The sequence below is a fragment of the Aplysia californica genome, unplaced genomic scaffold (assembly GCF_000002075.1).
Source record: "Aplysia californica isolate F4 #8 unplaced genomic scaffold, AplCal3.0 scaffold00331, whole genome shotgun sequence".
NCBI lineage: Eukaryota > Metazoa > Mollusca > Gastropoda > Aplysiida > Aplysiidae > Aplysia > Aplysia californica.
The window spans coordinates 584,788-606,739 of record NW_004797601.1 but is presented as its reverse complement, the minus strand read 5'-3'; the positions used below and the strand labels follow the sequence as shown (position 1 = coordinate 606,739).

The window sequence follows — 21,952 nt, the reverse complement described above, 5'->3', positions numbered from 1 at the left end:
TATTCTGATACCTTAATAAACGTCATTATATACAAAAATAAATTCATATTGTTTATCTAAATTTTATTTAAATCAATAATGTCTAGATCTAACTATCGTTTCAAAACCAATAAAATATCACCCGGGTAACAATAGCTTGGAAAATGGCGACTATTATTGTGGATTGCGACTGAAAACGAGGAATAGGAAGCGAAGTAATAATTATGCCTGGCGGCTAAGTCAGATCACTTTGATAATACGCAATAACTTAGTGACATCATTGTAGACTAGATCTAGTGCCTGAAGAAAGACAGAGAGAGCTCAATGAATAACTTTAAAAGCGAGGGCCTAGATATCTAGATCTAGATCTATCTATCGCGGTCAGTTCAGTGACGAGGAGCACCCCATCCTAAACAGCTAATCCTCATTATTCAGCTGAATGTGACTATATGGTTACAAAAGGTATAATACTATGGTACTGTATTTTTCAGTGTAGGGAACCAAGCTGCATATGATCATGTAGTCTACTCTGTGAGTTAACAAAAAGATGTGGAAGACAGACGAAAACAAAGACAAACAACAAGTCAGATATTTGAGTGTACCCTGCTGATGTATAGTTTTTAAAAAATCCCTGTCATTGTGCTTTCAACACTTGAGGAATCTTAGTTGATACTCTCTAGTGTCTTCTGAGTTCACTGGCCCTTTTATATCTTGCTTTTATTTGTCTGACAGCTGTACACTCAAAATGGCAGCTGAATGGGGGAAGAAAGCAATGGGTCGAATTGATCGATCTCAGTTTGCAAATGATGAGCTCCTGAAATCACTTGGGAATCAGCTGAATGTTGACTTTTCCAAGTATGACCAATGGCAAAGGAAAGAGAGAGTACTCAGGCCTCCAGCTCCCAAAAAGAAAGTACAAGGTATGATTAATTTTACATAATATATAGATAGACAGACAGAGAGAGAGAGAAAGGGAGAGAGAGAGAAACCTGCATGTGCAATATACACTGGAGTCTGCTTAATTAAACTAAACAGGATTAATCTGAAAATAGCAGTAAACTAACTGAAAGAAAATGTAATTCCAAACTGTCTTAAATTCTATTTCATCAACCTTTCTAAACCCTCCCAAAAAACCCATGTCAAACCACCTTTCCAGCAGATTTTTGGTTTAAGCAGACTCTACTACTACTAATAATTTGCCATGTTTATATATGAAAAATTTATACTGCTTTCAATTCTATGTGTTCATTTACGTGGGCGAAGTCGTGTTTTATTAACCCTCGTCCTGCGGGGGCCGGGTTTATGTCGCCTGATAAGCCTATGTCGGCACCTTGCCTGCGTTCTGGTCCCGAGTCAGTCTAGCCCCTGGCTCAGCGCACGTGCGCGGAGCATCATCTCACGTTCAATGCGGGTCCCGTGTCGGATCCCCATTCACGCTGGTCAAGTGTGTGTGCGTCTGTCTGCTTGAGTTTGTGTGCGTTTGTGGCCTTCTTCTAGAACCGCCTGCATTGGTTTGTAATATCAAGGCATACGTCGCATTCAAAACACCCCTAGTTGGTAGCTCTAGATGTCCGTCAAATGAAATTATAGAAGAAATTGACCCACTTAGAGACATGAGGAGCTCGAAAGGATAGTCAGGAAACAAGACTTCCATTTTTCTATACAAAATCTTTCAAATGACCTTGATTTTGTATGAAATGATATTACCTGATAAGAAATAAGCTTGTTTGATAGTTTTGAATACCATTGTGCAGGTACAAAGAACAATTTAAGTGCAAAACATTCGGAAATTGACCTATCTTATCCCCTTTTGAATCTCAGGTCATTCAGCTTGGGAGAGGGGGTTATTCATGTGTTTGTAACACATTATAAATAGAAAACTATAAAAGATAGAGCGTTATTTTCATCATCGATTAACACACTCCCCCCACGGTATTCATGGCGAAAACACATGTTTCCCGGCGCGCGTGCACTGTACACCAACAGTACACACTGAGTGATCCCAGAGGCCTGCCCGGAACGTCCGACGTAATCGGTTGCTGATAAGATTCTCATCTCAGCACAGACATGCCGGACAAGACTTAAGAAGAAAAAAAAATATTGCTTTTGTCAAATTTTTCCTGTTCCTGTTTTATATTTTGATTCAGTTTCTTTAAGCTTCCTTTGATACCATGCTTTGGTTGTCAACGTGGTAATCCAATATTCAGTTTTGTTATGACTATATTTATTTGAGGTGGATTTACTCTTTCTTGTCTATTAAACATATTTCGTCCTTATCTCTCCTTCTTCTTTTCTTTGTATTTGGTACTCTCTAGTCTTCAGCACTTATAACCCAATTGTGTAGCAAGTGCCATAATACTCTTACTAAAACTGACCTTCACACTTTGGTTTGATCTTATACAGATACACCAATGACCTTTAAAGTGGGAACACTGAACAGAGCATGCTCGGCAGACACTGCACCCACTCCGATTCCTCGAGGTCGGAGAGCTCAAGCCAGGATGGAGGAGGAGAGAAGAATACAGCAAGAGAAGCTCAACATGCTTGAGGTACGTTTTGTTTTTTGAGGGGTTATTTTTTTATGTAGGTGTTCTCATGCTCCTATCGACACAATTAAAATCATTCAGGTGGCAGGCTTCCGACCCTACCTGTCAGGGCCATCCTGGGCTGAGAAGGATACAATCAAGCGGAAAGACCAAGATGTTCAATAAAAATTTTCTTCCCACTCAGAAATTGAATTCGGGTCTCCAGAAAAGCACCACCGCTACACCACAGAGTGTACTTTGACAAAGAGTCACCATGCTGGGTTTGTGCTGAGCTTTGAGGGAGTCTATGATGTCAGATTATTATGAATAAATTTACAATCATTTTGTGAAGCCCTTGAAAAGTTTTGGGTTCGGAAGTATGCAAACCTCCCACCACCACCACCACCTCCACACACACACAGATACACACTCATTTTTCTTTTACTACCTTTCTTATACAGCAGTAAGCTCATCCGAACAAATTTTGTCATGAAATGTTCACATGCCAAAGATTCTGTTTTAAAGCTTTGTTGCTTGCAACTTTTCATAGCTTTTCTCCAGCCTCTGCTATCAGAGTTATGAGTGAGTTTTTAGGACACCATTGAAACTCTGCATGCGTGAAAAGCACAACAAAGACAGCTTGTCTTGTGAAAGTGGTGAGAAAACAGAATGGGCTTATTCTGGCTACCATGAGAAAGTTTGAAATACAATCTAGCAGGTACATAAGAAACACACATAGCATATAAATATCAGGTCCTGACTTTGTTCTTATATTATATTATATGTCTTTCTTTTGTATTTAAAACATGTACATTTGGAAATTTGTAAATGACAAAAAAAATTCAACAACCTGACAATTGTGTTATGTATGTGTGCAAGCATGTATTTTGTATAAATAAAAAATCGATGAAATAATGATCAATTAGTAGTTAGTAATAGTAGTCATAACCTAAAAATGTTTATGCAAGGTTGCCATTGAGAGTAAATCTTCCAACCATCATTTTTTTTTCAATTTCTATATTTCTTCTGTTTTGTTTGATTTTTAACCAATATAGCTCAAGATCTCCAATGCAAGACAGTCTGTGCAGCTCTACAACAGAAGGGCCAAAGAACTGTATCCTTTTGTTTGAAACCTTATCCCCCGAGCCGAGATTTTAATTGCTTTGATCTTCAATTTTTCTAATGAGAAATGACAGCATTTTGGAGCTAACAAAACTGTCATTGTATTGTGTCTTGATCTGTTCAATTACAATGTCCCATGGCTGTGTTGTGGATTAACTATATGACAAGGTTAACAAAGTAAAACACTGTTTTCATTTTAACTTGTAACAGTGCTATCAATATCACTGGAAAAGTTGTTTGCTATTTTTTAAGATTGAGAAAAAGAATTTTGGTGTATGCGTATCATTTATGAACCATATTGAATTGAATGTAAGTAAATATATTCAGTGTTTAAGGTCATTGGCCCACATCACATCATAAAAAATTTGTTTGTTAAATTATAAAGTTTCCATAAGAAAAAAGTACAGGTTGTGCAAATATCTCTTATCATGGGTCAAACATGTGCTGAGTCAGGTTGGGAGGAATTAACAACTTCCTTTGATGGACAAAATTTGGACAATAGAAAATATAATGAAATTTAGATTCAGATTCATGAAAATTACATCTCTCATATAAAAATGAATTTATTCATTTCCACTGACAAAGATTAGGTACCAGAAACTAAATTTTCAAACTAGCTGTATGCCAAATTTATCTGTTCCATTTGAAAGGTCTATATCCACTGAGCATTTTGGTACCATTCTTTAACCTCTCAGTCAATATTTAAGAAAATTGTAGTTGTTTAAAATTTGATCAAATTTGTTAAAGTCAGTCAGTGGCTGCAACCCCATGTTTGACAGACAATAAAAAAAGTGCCAAGTGCACTAAACATCTCCACATTAACAGAGTACAATCACTATAACAAATATATGGAGCCTTATTTTTCTCAAGACTGTGAGATCTTTACAAATCAGTATTTTATCACTCCAAACACGATGATCTGTCGTTATTTCGACAAAAACACTGAGCGTTGACCCGGCGGCGCCGCACCGGCCCCCGCGGCGAGCGAGTCGGCTCTATACTGTAGTGTATCCCGCGTGCGGGGTCACATGCTTTCTGAGTCTCGCGGAAGGATTGATGAAAAATAATTCCAAGTTAATAACTTTATTCTAATAGAAAATGAACTGATCTTTTAATTGATACCTGTTATAAGTCGGTATTATACATATTTTGTGTAAAAAGGGATCTTTAAACATTTTGACGGTATTTTTAAAAGCTTTCTATAAAGACGCCAAAGGCTAAACTTATATCACGGGAAAGCTCGTTTAAAGCTCTACAGTTCTCCGCCAATGAAAAGACGGTATTTAATCATCCCTCGTTCCGCGAAGCATTTGAATGCACGCGTGTCAATTTTTCAACCGGCCGATGTCGCATTCCGACCGCGAGGGGCTTCCCTTTCGTCGGCGATTCTCCAGCTCCTAATAATCGGACATATAAACAACCTACACCATTGTAATGAGGAAAAGCTGAACTTTTACAAGGTGTACGGCATTTGGTGTTTTATAGCGAAAGAGCAAAGAAACAGCGATCGGAATTACCCCGATTTTACCGATACCACGCGGTCGGAAGGCCACGAGTGCCCGCAAGGCCGTGTTTACGCTACCTACAAAGATTGTTATTTAATGGAAGGCTATGACTTTTTAACAAGGCTATGAATTGCATGTAAGAATTTTGAAAAGTACAGATCGGAACAAACTATGGTAACAGGGAAACATGAAATCAAACTGCTCAACAACCAGATCAACTTTAAGATTCAAAATGGGTGATATTCTATTGCTTTCACTTTCTGAATAGATCAATCATGTTTTGCATTGCATGAAAATAGAAAATTGTGGAAATTTATCAGTCCTGAATTATAATGCGTTTAGTATTTAGCCTGATATTTTGAAAGTATCACTGTTCAGAAACAACTCATTTAGTTGCATTTCTTCTCATTAAATTACAGTAAAACAACCAAATCTATGAAACAATTCTCTTGTGAATCTAATAGACACAACTACAGTGGAACTCGGATTCAACGAGGTCGCCGGGCCTGACCTAAAATCTCGTTGAATCCGAGTGTTCGTTATACCAAACACAAGGTTTTGTATACATCATTACAGGCACTGAGCAAATAATGTATAGAGAGAAGTCGCAAGTAGTGCCTGAAATGCCTGCATATTATGAGCTGTGTAAAAAAAAGACCGATTTGTTCAAATGCACACGCCTGTGTCATCTCGATTGTTTACCAAAAAGTTTTGTTGCTGTGTAGAGCCTAGCGTAGGGCAACTTTTGATTCCATAGACCAGCGCACAATTCATTACGTAGATCTACGTCAAGACTAGCTTTTATCATTGTAATAATGATCAGTTGCCGAGGGGAAAAAAGACCGTGACGCGTCTGTATCTGATGTTCAACGCCCGGACAGCTAGTGCCCCCCCCCCTCCCCGACACGCACACAGCCACACGTGTGCAGGACGCCCATCCGACCCCAACACACGCCAGAGTAAGTAGACACGTGCATGTGCCAACAACGCATGCGTTAGTATGAAAAAATGCCGCTGATGAGTCGCATGCAATTGGCTAAGTGAATAATGGTTCACGATGCAGGTGCAAGGTGGTTTTCGGGAATAGATTGAGTTCGTTTTCAGAGAAAAATGAGCGAAGCCACGTCTGCGGGGGCTGTTCACCCTGGAAGCCACCTCGTTGAATCGGAGCTTGCTGATTAAGTGCTCATTGAATCCGGGTTACATTTATTGATCTTAAAGAAGAAAAAAAAACGGGGAATCTATCTCATCTCGTTGAATCCGAGTTCTCGTTGAATCCGAGCTCGTTGAATCCGAGTTCCACTGTAAAATAGTCCTCATCATCGTTGCCTTTCTCAACCTGGGTCAGGGTATAGGCCACGAACAAACACTTTCCACCTTTCCCTATCCTGGGCTAGCCTCTTGATGTTGTTCAAAGTCTTCCCACTTTTCTGCACATCGATTTCTGCGACTCTTCTCCAGGTTCCAAGTAGTTTTCCCCTTGATCTTTTACCCTTTTACCCTGTGGGTTCCAATCCAAAACCAGAATAGTGGGGACACAAATATTTTGCTCACAATTTTTCTATAATCAACAGTGTAGAAAAGTGGAATACTGAAGTCATCTTACTCCAATTTGAATAAATAAATCAGAATTTAGATAAGCTAAAAATGGTAGAGAAGCTGGGACTAAGATCATTTTTTTTCCATGAATCGCATTTGTTCCAGTGCTGTTTTTAATATATTCCAATTGAAATGTGATGCTGTAGACAGAAGTGACTAGCAGAAAACACATTTTTCTTAACGATCGACAGAATTGAAATGAATTTAGACATCGCTAATGAAATTGAGAGTCAAGAGCATGAGACACACACAGAAGTAAAGAGGTTGCTCAGGAAATACGAAAAATTCAGGGTGAGTCCAATTGTATTAGGTAGTGCACCTGGTCTTTCATGGGCCTTGATCTTCCTCAGGAAATGTGTTAAAAGGATTAATATGTTTCAATGGTTTATTTTTTCCCAATTTATGTAACATTGAAAGTTGTTTGTATGTTTTTTTACATCTGTTATTCAATGGAGTTGTGAGGCATACCTGTGTGTTTCAGTCTAAATTAGCATTGTTGGCACATATTTTGGGTCTGATTTCAAAGAGTCAGTGCATGAATGTTGGTACATGAACTAAGGACAGCAAAAATGCATTAGGAGCAGTTCTTTGACTTCAATTTTAGAGCTCTGTGGACGTGGTACGTTTGTAATAATAATAATAGATAGCATTTGTATAGCGCATATCCCCGCTCAACAGCAGGCTCTATGCGCTTTACACTATATTATTACCCAAGCAGACCATAGAACACTCCGAAACATTCTCAGCTTCCCGGGAAGCATACAGTGCGAGCAGCCGATTAAGCGCTCAAACACTAACAAACGTTTGTGAGAGATATGATGAAAAGGGGAAAAATGTGGAAAAGAAAAATACTCCACAAAATGATGTACCTGCTGTGTTCTCAGTAGAAAGTTGATATTGGCTTTTTTTGTACTTCAATTGTCTTTAAGAATATAAATATATATATATTTAAAGGATATATTCAATGTTGCAGGAATTTTATTCGTCTTTAATACTGAATAAGAATTTTTTATTCTATGATCTTTCTCTCAACACGGCAGTGTTTTTTGCCCCAATACCTTTCATTGAAAAATGTGAACTTCAATCAATATTTATTCCCTCCAGGGTGGAATTGCGACTCTCAACACAAATTTTGCGAAAGAACTGTCAGAAGCTCAGAGTGATCTGGAATTCACAAAAGAGAACATCAGATTGAGAATACAAGGTAACAGAATTGAATTGTACTTGACAGAAGACAGCGTAAATATTGAATAAATCCAGTAAATGTAAGATTGCTTAGAAATTCAATGTTCTTGAAACGTTGTTCATTTTATGGAGAAATCTGATGAGACTTCATATTTTGTGTACTTGAAGCATTGCTCAAAAAAATTGTTCTTTTACATGTAGGTGTTTTTACATCCCCATTGACACGATTTAGATCATTCATGAGGTGAGCTTCCCACCCTGCCTGTCAGGGCCAACTCGGGCTGAGAGGGATACAACATCTGAGCAGAACAACAGCTATACTCTATAAAAATGTTCTCCCCACTCTGGAATTTAACTCGGTCTTTTGTGTGCAATATCAAAGTGTCTAACTGCTGCACCACATACATCGGTAGCATTGTTCAGATTGCATAGCAATCCGATGATACTTCATGAATTTGGAACATTTTTTGCCCAAGCCTGTTACCATCTGTTTCCCCAGCTCTAGAGAGAGAACTTGAAGAAATGGACATCAAGTTGAAGTCTAAACAAGACGAACTCAATGTGTTGCATAGCTACAAGGTAAATTACTAAACAACAATGTCTTGTCTTGATGTGTTAGGTTGTAATTAAAACAAAGCCGTTTTTTTTTCTTATTTTCTTGTCCATGTGTCAGTAAAAATAAACCCTTTTATTTCTTATTTGTGTGTGTGAGATATTGCCGAATTCTTAAGGTGAGTTGTTTTGGTGACCAAGTTATTCAAGATACCAGACTTAACTCATTCGCTACGTATTATTTTTGGCTTGTGGACAATTTTTTTTCGGGAGGGCAAATGAGATGATGACTAGTGGGCAGTTAAAAGGCCTTTGGGGCCACAAATTCAAATAAATATCAACATATCATTTACCAATATTTTCAGTATGGATTGTAGAATACATCTGTAATGTTTATTTATGGATTTTTCAACTTTTTTTCCTGTAAGAGGCGATTATGCAACACAATTTTGATTGGATGCGGATAAAATTTGAAAATAAAAACTTTATAATCTTTGGTGAAACTCAAAAAATATGCTTGCACCTAGTCAAATGATACATCAAAATAACCATAAATGAATATAGAACTGGAAAATATTGAAAAGTTTGCAGTTATTTACATACATTCCATAACATTTGTACATTTGGATCATAACATCCGGTATTGAAAAAAAATATTTTTGTAAAATCTTGAAAAACGATCACAAACAGAAAAACCCACTCGTATCTTATATGGAATTATTCAGAATTGCATTTGGAATAAACCTATACATGTCTTGAGTGGCACATTTTGTGTAATTTCATCTAAAAGTAGTGATTTCAGGGACAAAAAAAATATTTTGACAATTTAGATCTAGACCTAGATCTGGCACTCAAAAATATTCATTTCTCAATAACAGTGCATTGGCAATATGAGTCCAATCGTATCAATACTATAGTGGGCAAAATAATGATAGATTTTGTTGTGTAAAATTACTAAGACTGGTGTCCGGACTATAACTTTGGCATCGCGATAAAACAAAGTCGAATAAACTACGAAATCACGTTTCAAAACTGAATATAAACTTCCGATTTTCAGTGGAAATGCTTGACTCGGAAGTCAACATTATATTATGACCTTTATTTTAACATGGTTATGTGGACTGGAATAGAATCTAAGCTAAAATTGAAGATCAATTCTCAAGCCGCCGGGGGCGGCTTAGCGTACTGACGGCACTTTACCCGCGTCACCCCCCAAGGCTCGGCATAGCGAATGAGGTAAAAAGATCAAAATATTCCATTTATGTAACTGTCATAGGTGGTGATCTAGCATAAGGCTAGTGTCAGAATAACATACTGTGTATCGCTTCTTGTAATTAAATTCCTGCATGTGGTTGAAAATGAATGATGCATCTGATGTGATATGTACATTTTGTCTGCTTTACTTCTCTTTTCTGAATTTTAATGAGAGTTTAAAAATGTTATGTATACCTACATGTGTTTTTTTGGTCCTGTACAGACAAGAAAAATTTTCGGCTGTGATAATAAAGTATTATCTCGTATCTTATCTTATCTTATCTTGTACCAGTTGCAACTGCCACTGCCCTGTTTGCTGCTCAGTCTTCAGAGAGACTTTGCTAAATGTAAAGTAAAGTGTTTGGAGTCAATGCTCCTATCAACACTATTTGGTTATTCAAGAGGCAAGACTTCCAAAATTTATTTCTGTTGCTGATAGGACCAAGACAAATTGGTTGAGAGCCTTGAGAACTCCACAAAACGACCCAAATTTAAGAAAGCCCAGTCAGGGATTTGAAACTTTGTATTTATAGTCCAGCTAGCGGAGCACCTTTATTGAATGTAATACTTGCATATATAGGCCTATAGGTGTTATAAAAAAAGAACCCTGTATAGAACGTATGACTAGTTCTATCTCTACAGTAGTCTCCGCCTAAACGCATGCCATACAAAAGCACGCTCCGCTCAAACGCATGCTTTCGTCATCTGACGGGTTTTTTACTATATAATTTAGATGTACAAACACACGGTCACTCCCTCTAAACGTACGCTCCGATCTGCGAAACACGGCGACAGGTAAAGCTTGACTAGGGGAAATTTTCTTTACGACTACTGTACAATCTGCACATCTTGCATTTGACAAGCCTAGAAAAACGGATATTTGGTGAGACTGCCCCTTACGTTGAACAATGAGAGTGATGGATGGACAGCGTTTTCACACCCAACTTTCCACAGACACATAGGTCTAGGACTGGGCGGTGAAATGTTGGGGGGTTGGCGGACTGAAACATTATTTGATTGGTCACTGGAAATGCATCTCTTTGGACTGGTGTTTGAGTGACTGCGTGTTGGCTAATGTTTAGTTAAACCTTAGCCTATGATGCGCAACACACGTGAATGCTCGTTCATGAATTTACCGTCGAGGGTGGTCGCTTGGAAAGCCACGTGGCTAAGCCGTCGTCTCTATGACTATCACCAACAATTTTTTTTTTAGGCTATTGGTTTCCGATATTTCATGGTGCATTCATTACATTGAGTCTGTCTTTCTCAGGACAAAGAGTACCCTGTGAAGGCTATGATGATCGCCAATCTACACACAGAGATTGAAAGTGTCAAGAATTCAAATCAGGTAAATTTCATTTTAATTGGATCAATTCCATAAATGAGAAGTCAGTATCAGTTTCTTTGTTGGCACAAATTGGCTTTCTTTTTGTTTTGTTCTGGGTTTTTTTAAACTAAGTATGATGGTGGGAGGAGATGGGATGGGGAGGGGGGGGGGGGGCTAATGAGATGAGGTTTGGAAAAATGAGATGGGATATAGGATGCAGTTTGGGGTACTGGATGAACATACCTAGATAAATATTGTATGAGGGGTGTTCTGTAAATCTTTACCCTTACTATGAAAGTAGCTAGCCTGAAACTTGAAATTTGACACTCACAATACTTCTTCTCTACATGGTCAACCTGCAAATTGACACAGTTTTGCCATTTTTGTTTGACCTTTAAAATTAAAAGTCAGTGAGCATTGTAATTGTATGACCTTGGATGAGACTCAAATTCTTCCTCCACAGCAAATGTTGCTTCTTCATTGCTATGGAAACACTCTCCTTTTAGAATTTTTTTCAGATTTTGGAAAAGGTTAGAGTAAAAAGTCAGAGGGTGAATAGGGTGGGGGGGGGGGGGGGGGGAGAACTTTGTAGCCTCACTGCTTCGCTGTCTGAGTTACCTTCATCACTCTGTGCGCTGGAGCATTGTTGTGCAGCAGGAGATGGGTTTTTTTCACTGCTTCCATCATATTAAAGTTGTACCTTCACTAAAAGTAAAAGTGCCTTTAATTTCAAATCGTTCATCCGAATTTTTCAATTTTAATGTAAGCTGTACTTCAATAACAAATTTTCTGTTTGCCCGGCAGGAGGATCAAGAGGAGCTGGAACACATCATCAACACAGAGCTAGGGAAGTACGACAAAGAGAGAATACGACTGACAAACGATATCACTCGCCAAGTTACAGAGGTGAGGAGATCAGTTTGTCTTTGTGGTCTATATTTCTATAGGATGGAATATTTGCCTTGTAACTAGATTGTATGCTCAAATCTCAAGACAGTCTCCAGTAGGGGGGCTCTCGTGGCCCAGAGGTTAAGGTGTTGGCCTCTCATTCAAAGGTCCCGGGTTCGAATCCGGGTAGCGACCAAAAAATTTTCTTCTCTAAAATTGTCTCCTTTCACCTCCTTTCCTGCTCTCTAGCAATGTTCTGTTGTCTGCTTTCATTTCCACTTTCTGCCCCCCACCCCCTCACCTCCTTTGCCCCCTCCTCTGGGCTCCTGACTCTTTCTGCAGCCTTTCTAATGTTACTCCTTGGTTCCTCCTTACTGCTGTCTTTCTGCCACACCCCTGATCTTCTGGTAGGAAAGATCTACACCTAGCCTTCTCGGACAAGGGCGAAAAATCTCGGAGGGCCCGTGTGCAAGTTGCGCACGTTAAAGATCCCTTGGTGGTCTAAAATCGATAAGAGTAGGCTTCGGCCACCACCCGGGCAAAATTCAAAATTTCCTACCAACTGAAAATATTAGGAGTGTCCCGCGCGCTCATATGACCTATGCAGTTGCGAGCGCCGTAAAACACTTTACACCAAAAAAAAAAAAAGTCTCCAGTACAGTTCATCTCTGCATATGATGGTCTGCCAACAAGACTCATGGCTTTGCCTGAGGGCTTTCTCATTTTGCTGTAAACATTATCAAAATATGTTTCGCGCCCATCAAACACAATTTACAGCAATATGAAAGCAGGGATGCCACTAGGACTTAGTGAAAATACCTGAAAATTCACGCAGTTGCATTTACAAACAATAAGACAGTTGTCACATTAAATAAACACAAATAATAGTATGGGGTTAAACAGAAAACAAATGGTTGGAATAATAATTGTTCTTTTAGTGAAAATAACAGAAAATTGTCTTGGCTTAGTGGCTTGGAGAGCAGGTTCAACATGTATAAGTTAGAAAAGTTTTCATATGACCTTGTGTAATTCCGAGCGTCACAAAACTCTAATTGAACTAAACTAAAGTAGAAATTATTCTCACTGGTGAGATACCGTACTGACTAAAATTTCAGCTTGAATGCCCTGTGGTTTTATCATGACATGAAAAAAACAAGTAATTTACACAGATTAATACTTGGCACTTCAAAAAAAAAAATGTTTTCTGAAATAAGCAGAAATGAATTTCGTCTCATTTTGCAATGAACTTCTTTTGTAATTGTATACATACAAAATTACCCATTTGATTGACTCTTCAAGGGATCAGTGAAAAGGGTTTGCATAATGCGTTGTCGTCGTCAACTAATTTTTGTGAATATCTTCCAAATGTGTAAGTAAGTTAAGAAGTAACTTAAAGAAAGTTGGTCGTCGGTGAACAAACGTCACAGGTGACCCACTGGAGACAAGGTGGTTGTTAGAGAGAATCTCTCTGGCAACCATCAGAGGCAAGGCATTTTCAGTATTGGCAGCCCCACTAGCGCACGAGCGATGAATTACAGCTCCCGAAAGATAGATGGATAGATAAATGGATGGAGGTATAGATAGATGGATAGATTGATGGATGGATGGATGGATGGATAGATAGATAGATTGATAGACGTGATCTAAATGATGAAGACAGACAGTAAGAGGGAGACTGAGAGAGAGATAAAGAGTGAGAGTGGAAGAGAGAGTACAGCTGTCCCCGTCGTTTTAGGCAAGAAAAATTCTGAAATTATAATTACTCAAACTGAGCCCAAAAATGTGAAATTAATTTTTAACTTAGAATGATAAAGGAAAATATTCAGAAATTGTGCAAAAAATGATCAAATTTTGCTAAATTATGCGGGGTGCATAGAACCACAAGGACAGGTACTGAGAGAGAGAGAGTGTGTGTGTGTGTGTGTATGTGTGTGTGTGTGTGAGAGAGAGAGAGAGAGAGAGAGAGAGAGAGAGAGAGAGAGAGGGAGAGGGAGAGAGAGAGCTTTTATGACATGGAGCGGCTTAATCATGTATGCTAATAGTTATGTTATGTAAACCAAGATAAACGTAATCAACCTGTTGTGTTTACTTCATGACTAAATCACCATAATGATAAATATACATTGGACCTCCGTTCTACCAACAACAAAAAATTAAGTAGTTGTATGGGTTTAACGCTCGTTATTTAAAAGGCGGGACCTCCAAATTTAACATCTTTCTCCAATAGGACAGAGCCAAATGGGTTGAGAGCTTTGAAAACTCCACAAAACGACCTAGGTTCAAAACCCCCAGCCGGGCATTCGAACCAAGGCCATCTGCTGAATTGTTCAGCATGAACTGACACTAACAGAGAGTCCTCAAAAGTATTAGACTAGATTTAAGATTGATTTATGACACCTTATCTCTGTCTATGAGAAATTGCATTGACGAACAAGAAATCCTTTTTTCAGGAAGCTGTCGCCATGATGCACCCAAGCTTAAAAGACATGGCACTTCAGAATCTGGTCATGAAAAAGGTTTGCTTTTATTTTTATTTGTAAAATAACTTTCAATGTACAACAGCCTTTTAAAATAAATTACAACTGGAATTCCTGGAAAAAGATGGGGCTCACTACAGGCATACATTCTGAATGATTACCAGAAAATTTTACTTCTCATGACATTTTTATTACAAATTTTGATAATCAGCCAGGTACTCGATGTGGGCCAGATTGAAAGAAAAATGTTATGTTATGTAGAAATTGAACTCACATCTTCTGTGTGCAAATGCAGAGTCTAAATACTACAGCACAGAAAACGATCTGGCATGAGGCTATAGTCTATAGCCCAGGACAGAAGTAGATGGAGAGCTCTTGTTGGTGGCTTGTTTGTTTGAGTAAAGAGAACCTAGAGAAGCACATCAATACAATAGTCATTTAGTGCTGGGTAAAAGTAAGACAGACAGACCGATAGAAACAACAGAGGGAAAGTAAAGAAGTAGGAGGACCTACCAGTGGCGCCCTCCACCCACCCACTTGGTGGCATACTCCGGTACAAGGTGAGGAAGGATGATGATGGTGATGAGGATGATGATGATGATCACGATGATGATGATCATGATGACGATGTTGGTGCAATGATGATAATGATGATCATGATAAACAATTTGATTAAGTATGATTTTTTTTCTACAATTAAACATGATGATGATGATGAGTATATTTATGAAGTGACTTGAATGAAGTGTTGGGTGTTTGCTGTTTGTCCTGCCAGGAAATCGACTTTCACAAACTCGGACAGGAAGAGCTGGCCCGAAGCAATGAAGTTTTGGAAGAGGAGATTCAACGGCTGCTCAGAGACCCCAAGTCTAATATCAGGCTCCAGATGTTTCCGGAGTTCTTCCCCAATAGAGGAAAGTGAGTGCCTAACCTTCTTTGTGATAATTTGATCTTCGTGGTTATTACAACAGTCTAGCATGCACATAGCAACATCAGCTGGACATGGATGTCTTTTTGTTATGTTGTATGAACTCAGCTATGTATGTATTTTGAATACAAAGTAGGGCTAAACATCTATATGAACAAATTCAGAACCTGAAAAGCTCTCGGCGATGTGCATGCTAGACTGAATAATAACATTGTAGGGTGGCAAAGTTTTTAAGAATATTATTATTCAATACATGGAGAAGCCTGCTATATCATGAAAAATGACAATTACGTCTATAATTACTAGTATATATATATATATATATATATATATATATATATATATATATATATATATATATATATATATATATATATATATGTATGTATGTATGTATGTGTATATATATATACAGTCAAACCTGTGTAAGACGGCCACCCATTGTCAAGGAGAAAAGTGGCCGTTTAAGACAGGTGGCCGTCTTAGGCAGGACTGATCAAGATGAAGAAAACAAACCATTCCTATCTGAAGTCCCAATCGAAATAGCCTCGTTGTTGTTGTTTTTGTTTTTGTTGGTTTGTATTTTGTTTGTTATTTTTATTTTGTTGCTGATTTTGCGCCAGGGTGACAATACAATGAGATGTATCAGACGAGGAAGACCCAGTGCCATGTTAAAACAAACTCATGGGTCGCTACCACTCGGAGAGCGAGCGACGCTTCTGTCGCAAGTTCATGTTGACGTCCATTGTTCATTGTTACTTTGTTACAACTGGGTAAACAGTGACCACTCATCTCACTTACGAATTGTGTATGAGTTCTGGGTGGGGCTGAGGGGTTATGAGGTATCACACGCTTTCCCCACCTGCAGCTGAAAATTAGTAGGCCTACCTATTGGTCAACAGTGGGAGGGGCCTACGCAACATGATCGGTTGGAGGGACTACCAAACAACAACGACAAGTGATTGGATTATGGCGGCTCGCCCACAACGCCAGAGGTCAATGCACGATTTATGACAAAACGTAATGGAGTCACTAAGGTGGCCGTCTAAGACAGGTGTTATTGCTTAGTGTGATAGGGGCTGTGTGTTAAAATAAGGTGGCCGCGGCCGCGTTGGACAGGTGCCCGTTTTACACAGTTAAATTATATAGAAAAAACGCAAGGGGGGAAATGGAAAGTGGCCATTTGTACAAGTGACTGTCTTATAGAGGTGGCCGTCAGGGCAGGTTCAGCTGTATATATATTATATATATGCATGTGTTGTTATGTCTACAATGTATGCATGTTTTTCTACCAATTCAAAATATGGTGTTTTTGGATGTCGACAACATATGCGACACTTTTAGAAATTATTGAGTCAACATGAGCCTTAGGTTAGCAGAGGTTGTGCTAAGTAGGGATGTAGTGTCTGCTGAGCTTTGTGGTCAAAGCCTATTGTGAGTGGTTGATATTGCTGTCATACCATCTAGTACATACACAGCGAAATCTTTTTGTTGTGAACACTCAAATTTGGTTATGTATGTATTTTGAATAAATAGTCAGGCACAGATAACATGAACACGGAAAACTTAAAAATCATGTAGGCCTATAGCCCTTACAATTTGACATTGCCTGTGTGATACCACTTTATTATTTTGTTATAATTGATTTGCCGAAATTATGAATGTGTCAACCCCTGATGTGTTTGAGTTATCTATGCTCAACTGTACAGAGAATATACAGTGGAGTCCACTTATAACGAGTCCGGAAAAAACGAGAAGTCTGTTATAAAGACACTATTCTAAAATGCGTTTTTTTTCTCTTCTTTACCTTTGTAAATAAAATACTGCTATAGCGCAATCAGACAAACACGCGGGTCGGTTATAGCGGAATATTGCTGCTGCTTTGCGCAGTGCATGGGCCAATTATACATAATGTAAAACCTCGCCTGTTGAGAAACTAGTTGGTGATCTAGCGATACAAAAAAAGGGAGAGCCCGTATGTGTCAATAATGAAGGCCGGAGCGACTGAGTAGGGAGGGTGTGGCATGCGCAGACAAGCAGAACGCATCGCGTGATAGACCAGCGTAAGCTTAGTTTAGATTATCAAGGCCTACCATGCCTCTCACTTGATGGATGGAGTGAATGTGTGACGTGCACAAGCTGACGAAATGCACCACAGGGTATGGTGGGGTAGGGGAAAACACAGCGAGTGAGTTAGCCCAGAGCCCTTTCTTTCTGATCGTCAACGCAGAGATGTCAGTCACAGAGCTGGTTGTAACATAGTACAAGTACTCCGGTACTTGTACTTACGTTACAATTTTCTGTACTTTTACAGTACTCCGGTACATTTTGAGAATCAGTACTTTTACTGTACTCCGATACTTTTTATAAACGTACTTTTGAGTATTTTTTAAGTACATTTTGAGTACTTTTGAAGCTTAATGAAAGGGTAAGTGCCGGCGTTTCCGATCATAATTTAGGGAACAAATACTCGGGCGGTCACAGCCGATCAACCAAGAGTTAAAATTGAGATCAAAGAACAGCCCGTCGTGTCAAAGATCAGCCACTCTCGTGAATGTGGTCACAAGCGTTGTAAAACTCCATGAAATGGTACAATGTTTGCCCCAGACGGGATCACACCGAGGTGTGAACTGACCGATGCGTTTCTTTTCCCCAACCATCGCACTCGCCTGAGCTCGCCAACTAAATTTACATCGCTCCCTGGGTGGGTAGGGCCTACAAGTTTGCTCCAGGCAGGATCACATCGAACTGTGAACTCTTCCCTGGCCATTGAAGGCAGTTTTTTCTCTATTCCCGAATTTGCGAGACAGCCTGAATTTTAATTTCTGTGGTCACAACGTAATGGTGCGTAATGACAAAGATGGGGGGACTCAATCAGAGATGAAAGGCTAAAATATTTGGACAGGTAAAGGGGAGGGGCAACTGGATAAACATAGAAAGATCTCGAGACTCACGATAGGCTACTGTGAGTGTGATTGGTCATCAAAGTTGACCACTCTTTGCTCGCCAAATGTCATAAACCACCCTGGGGTCATGTCAGTTCATGGGTCACTGTAGATTCTTCCTTGGCTTCGTCGGCTCCTTTGCTCCTGAGCACTGGGATCTTAGGCGGAGACTACTGTAGTAGAGAATCTTTGGTTACACACTTACTAGACTCTAGGAAACTACATGTATTTTGGTTTGCCGTGGGCGCCGTGGACTACACAGTGTGACCAAAATCTGTCTTACCACTGTTATAATAAATTGAAACTGAAACTGAGTTCTCAATGTATATTTAACAATTTTTTAGGCTATCTCAATTTTTTTTAAACTTTTTTGTGGTTTGTGCTTTAAGGCTACCTTGATTCCTTGAGGATTTGTTAATGAAGAATTCAAGGCACTTTTCCATTTCTTTGCTGGCCATTTTAATCAGTTCTATGTTTTTTTAAGAGCAACTTTGACTCTAGGTTTTCCAATTTGGATACTTTTCCTACTTTCTGACCTCTTGGACTGACTTACATTTGATCAAATTGTCTTGCTCAAACAAGTTGTATTCATAATATCACTTACTCTCTAGTTGCATCTTTTTGTTTGTTTGTTTTTTTAATTTAACTGACCTTTTCCATCTACGTTCAGTGCGTATATTCAAATGCTTTGTATACTTTTTATATTTTTAGTAATAAATGGCCTAATTTGTCAAATATACGGGATATGTTATTTAATACAGTCCGTGCCGGCTATAAGCACGCCAGCTTAAAGCACGTTTCGGACTCAAGCACGCTAAACGGCTCTTACCAAATTTTTGCTATATAAATTACACGCCTTTAAGCACGGTAACTTTGGCTTCAGGCACGATTCATTACAAGACAGTCAATACTTTTATGATGACCCATCAAAGTTCGAACACAGTCTACACTGCAGCAGTGGAGTGTGTTAAGAGAAACACAGAGAACGCAAGTGATGGAGACACACACTCACACGGGCGGAGAGGAAGGCAGAGAGATGCACACAGCCGCGCACGTGGACATAGGATCTAGCCTAGGGCAAAGTTACGCACAGACTAAAAAATAAAAAGAGAGTCAGGGAGACGAAAAAGGGCGGTTGGCTGCGATTTCACCTTTGACCCTTGCTATCCATTAATCCTGATTGTGTATCACGCGCGAAGTGGGATGAAGGCGGTGGTATGAATGTGGCATAGCGGGCAGTGGTACGCACAGGCAACGTGTAGGCCTAGTGTGCTGTATCGTGACTGGCCGTCTAAATTAAGTTTTCATTTCCCATTCGACCACAAAACAAAAACAAACAAGCAAACAAAAACTACCATGGTAGGTAAATGTAACAGTGCACACTTTTGCTGGACCGCTATAGGCCTACTTACAAACAAAGGGAAATAGCATGCGAAATTTTCTACCTGAAAATCTCTGGATTATGTCTACTTCGCACTCAAGCACGCTTCGGATTTAAGCACGCTTATGCTTTCTCCCAATGACCGTGCTTAAAGCCGGCATGGACTGTATGTTTTGCATTAGCACTGAAGTGTTTTAGCATAATAGCAGAAAGTACTCAAAATGTACTCATAAGTACTTTTTTTAAAAGTACTTGTACTCAAGTACATTTTACAGGAAAGTACTTTTACTGTACTTAAGTACATATTTTAGATTGTACTTAAATTTGTACCTAAGTACCTTTTTAAAAGTACTTTAACAGCTCTGGTCAGTCAACATCGCTAGATCCAGCGCTAGAGGTCATGTTGAAACAAAATCATCATCAGGGCAGATAGCGAAAGGAAATAAACAGAACACCAAACTCATAGATTAGGCCTACTTTACAGTTTCCCTTGAATTTTTTACTGGATCCCTTATAGTAGTTATAGCAAAAATCCTGCTATAACGGACATTTTGCTTCGGTCGCCTCCTTCTCGTTTTAACAGGATTCCACTGTACAACCATGTATACGAAAAAAATTTGGTACCTGAAAATCTGTGCAGTATATGCATGTTTTGCTATGTTCATGTTCTGTATGTGCAATCTAGACTGTTTATATTTTTGATGTATTTCGTTGTTTTCCTCAGGTGTACCCCGGATATGGACGTTGTGTTGGACATACCAAAACAAGAGTGGCTTCCCATCTGATACCTCCAACCTCCATGTCTCTGAATTTCTTCATCATGAAGCTCAAGGGCTGAATTTTCCTCTTCATATCAACCAGGGCTCTGAGGAAACCAGTAAGACATTGAACATATTCCAAACTGATGTTTTACTTGGTCTGATGGGCACCAGTTGTCATGGGAATCCGCCATCTTTACATTTGAGTTCGAGCCCTTCAACTCGATTTTTTTAACATACCAAACAAAAGAGAATTTTTCTGTCTTGTCTCGGAAAGCCAGAGCACTTTAGTAAAAAAAAAATGACTGAAGGACTTCACATTTTTCGTTTGACACTTTATATGCAGCCTCATCCTTGAAAATTTTTAAAGCAGTTTTCTCAAAACATGTCCTTTGAACTCCAGTGCCCTTTGAAGTGCTATCACTTTTTTTAATGTCTCAATAGCCCCCAATTAATGTGTAAAATGCCTAACAAAGCTGCATCTTTTCCCATAAGCAAACCAAAAGGCCACTTTTGAAAATTTGAAACTTCCAACAGATTTCCTCAGAACCAGCTATGTGTCTGATCTGTGTCAAATCCAGCTATCCACAAGGACCGGCGGAAGTTTAAATTTATATTAACTTTTTTTTTGCTTTTAATGACTGTGTTTTTAAGCCATTGACACAGTTTAGATCATGTAGGAAGCGGACACCCTGCCTGTCAGGGCCAACCCATCCTGAGCGATGTAGCCTACAATATCTCAACAGAAAGAACGAGATACTTGATAAAAGCTCTCCCCACTTGGGAATCAAACTTGGGTCTCCTGAATGCGAGTGCGACAGTGAAGTGCCTAATCACTACACCACAGACACGTCCAATGGATGTATGAAGTGAGAAGTTTTGCTGGAGGAGCAGAAGCACAAAGGCACATCGCTACCTCAGAATTACAAAGTTTTATCTTGACATTTTTGGCCATTTTGAGTTACTAAGACCATGAGGTCAGAAACTTAACCCACTCAGTACCACTGGATTTCCTGTAGGAAGATGGCTCAGGACCATGCAAAGGGGAATAAATCAATGTTTATGATGTAGTGGGTATTTTTTTTAAATCATTATTATAAAATAACCAATCCATTGATCAAAAAAAATCGTGAAACAACTTCTTCACAAAAGCATAAATTTTAATTTAAAAATTACTTGTTTACTGTGAGTGTTGACTGTATTTCATAATTGAAAATAAAATCAGCGGAGTCGTAGATCTAGATATCTAGATCTAGTCATATGCTCCTCATTGACCTCATTCTCATTTTCCGAATCCCCCTCCAAAGACACAGTTAGATCACCATCAATGTCACTTTCACTTCTATTGCTACCATTCTGTGGGTTTTCTCCTCCAGCACTGATATTTTTATTAAAATTATTCAAAAATTCGCCAATCGGTCTGAACGCGATGCGGGCGGCTGCGAAGAACGCTCGATCTTAGCTTGCGACCTGTGTGAACTGCAGTTTGTTTACATTGAATTTAGTCCAACTAAAATTTCCAGAGTT

The 21,952-nt window shown here is 39.0% G+C and overlaps 1 protein-coding gene across 2 annotated transcripts; it reads left to right on the top strand.

The window, feature by feature from the left end:
* The first annotated feature begins 112 nt into the window (after positions 1–112).
* Positions 113–20,716, top strand: LOC101848601 (uncharacterized protein C20orf96). 2 transcript variants are annotated; one of them, XM_005102580.3, is made up of 12 exons: positions 113–194; positions 712–899; positions 2,383–2,528; positions 3,560–3,618; positions 6,922–7,021; positions 7,835–7,934; positions 8,415–8,494; positions 10,992–11,069; positions 11,853–11,954; positions 14,387–14,452; positions 15,189–15,331; positions 20,392–20,716. In XM_005102580.3, the coding sequence occupies exons 2-12, from the start codon at positions 725–727 to the stop codon at positions 20,450–20,452; spliced, it is 1,110 nt and encodes a 369-aa protein (XP_005102637.1). In that variant the 5' UTR covers positions 113–194; positions 712–724; the 3' UTR covers positions 20,453–20,716. The 2 variants fall into 2 exon arrangements, with proteins under 2 accessions (XP_005102637.1, XP_012940407.1); XM_013084953.2 differs by having other exon boundaries at positions 128–441.
* The last annotated feature ends 1,236 nt before the right edge of the window (positions 20,717–21,952 follow it).

Excerpts from the sequence above, each read along its gene's own strand:
- LOC101848601 (XM_005102580.3), top strand. The coding sequence starts at position 725 with ATGGCAGCTGAATGGGGGAAGAAAGCAATGGGTCGAATTGATCGATCT. Across the intron at positions 14,453-15,188 it reads AGAATCTGGTCATGAAAAAG|GAAATCGACTTTCACAAACT; the intron begins GTTTGCTTTTAT and ends TTGTCCTGCCAG. Across the intron at positions 15,332-20,391 it reads TTCTTCCCCAATAGAGGAAA|GTGTACCCCGGATATGGACG; the intron begins GTGAGTGCCTAA and ends TGTTTTCCTCAG.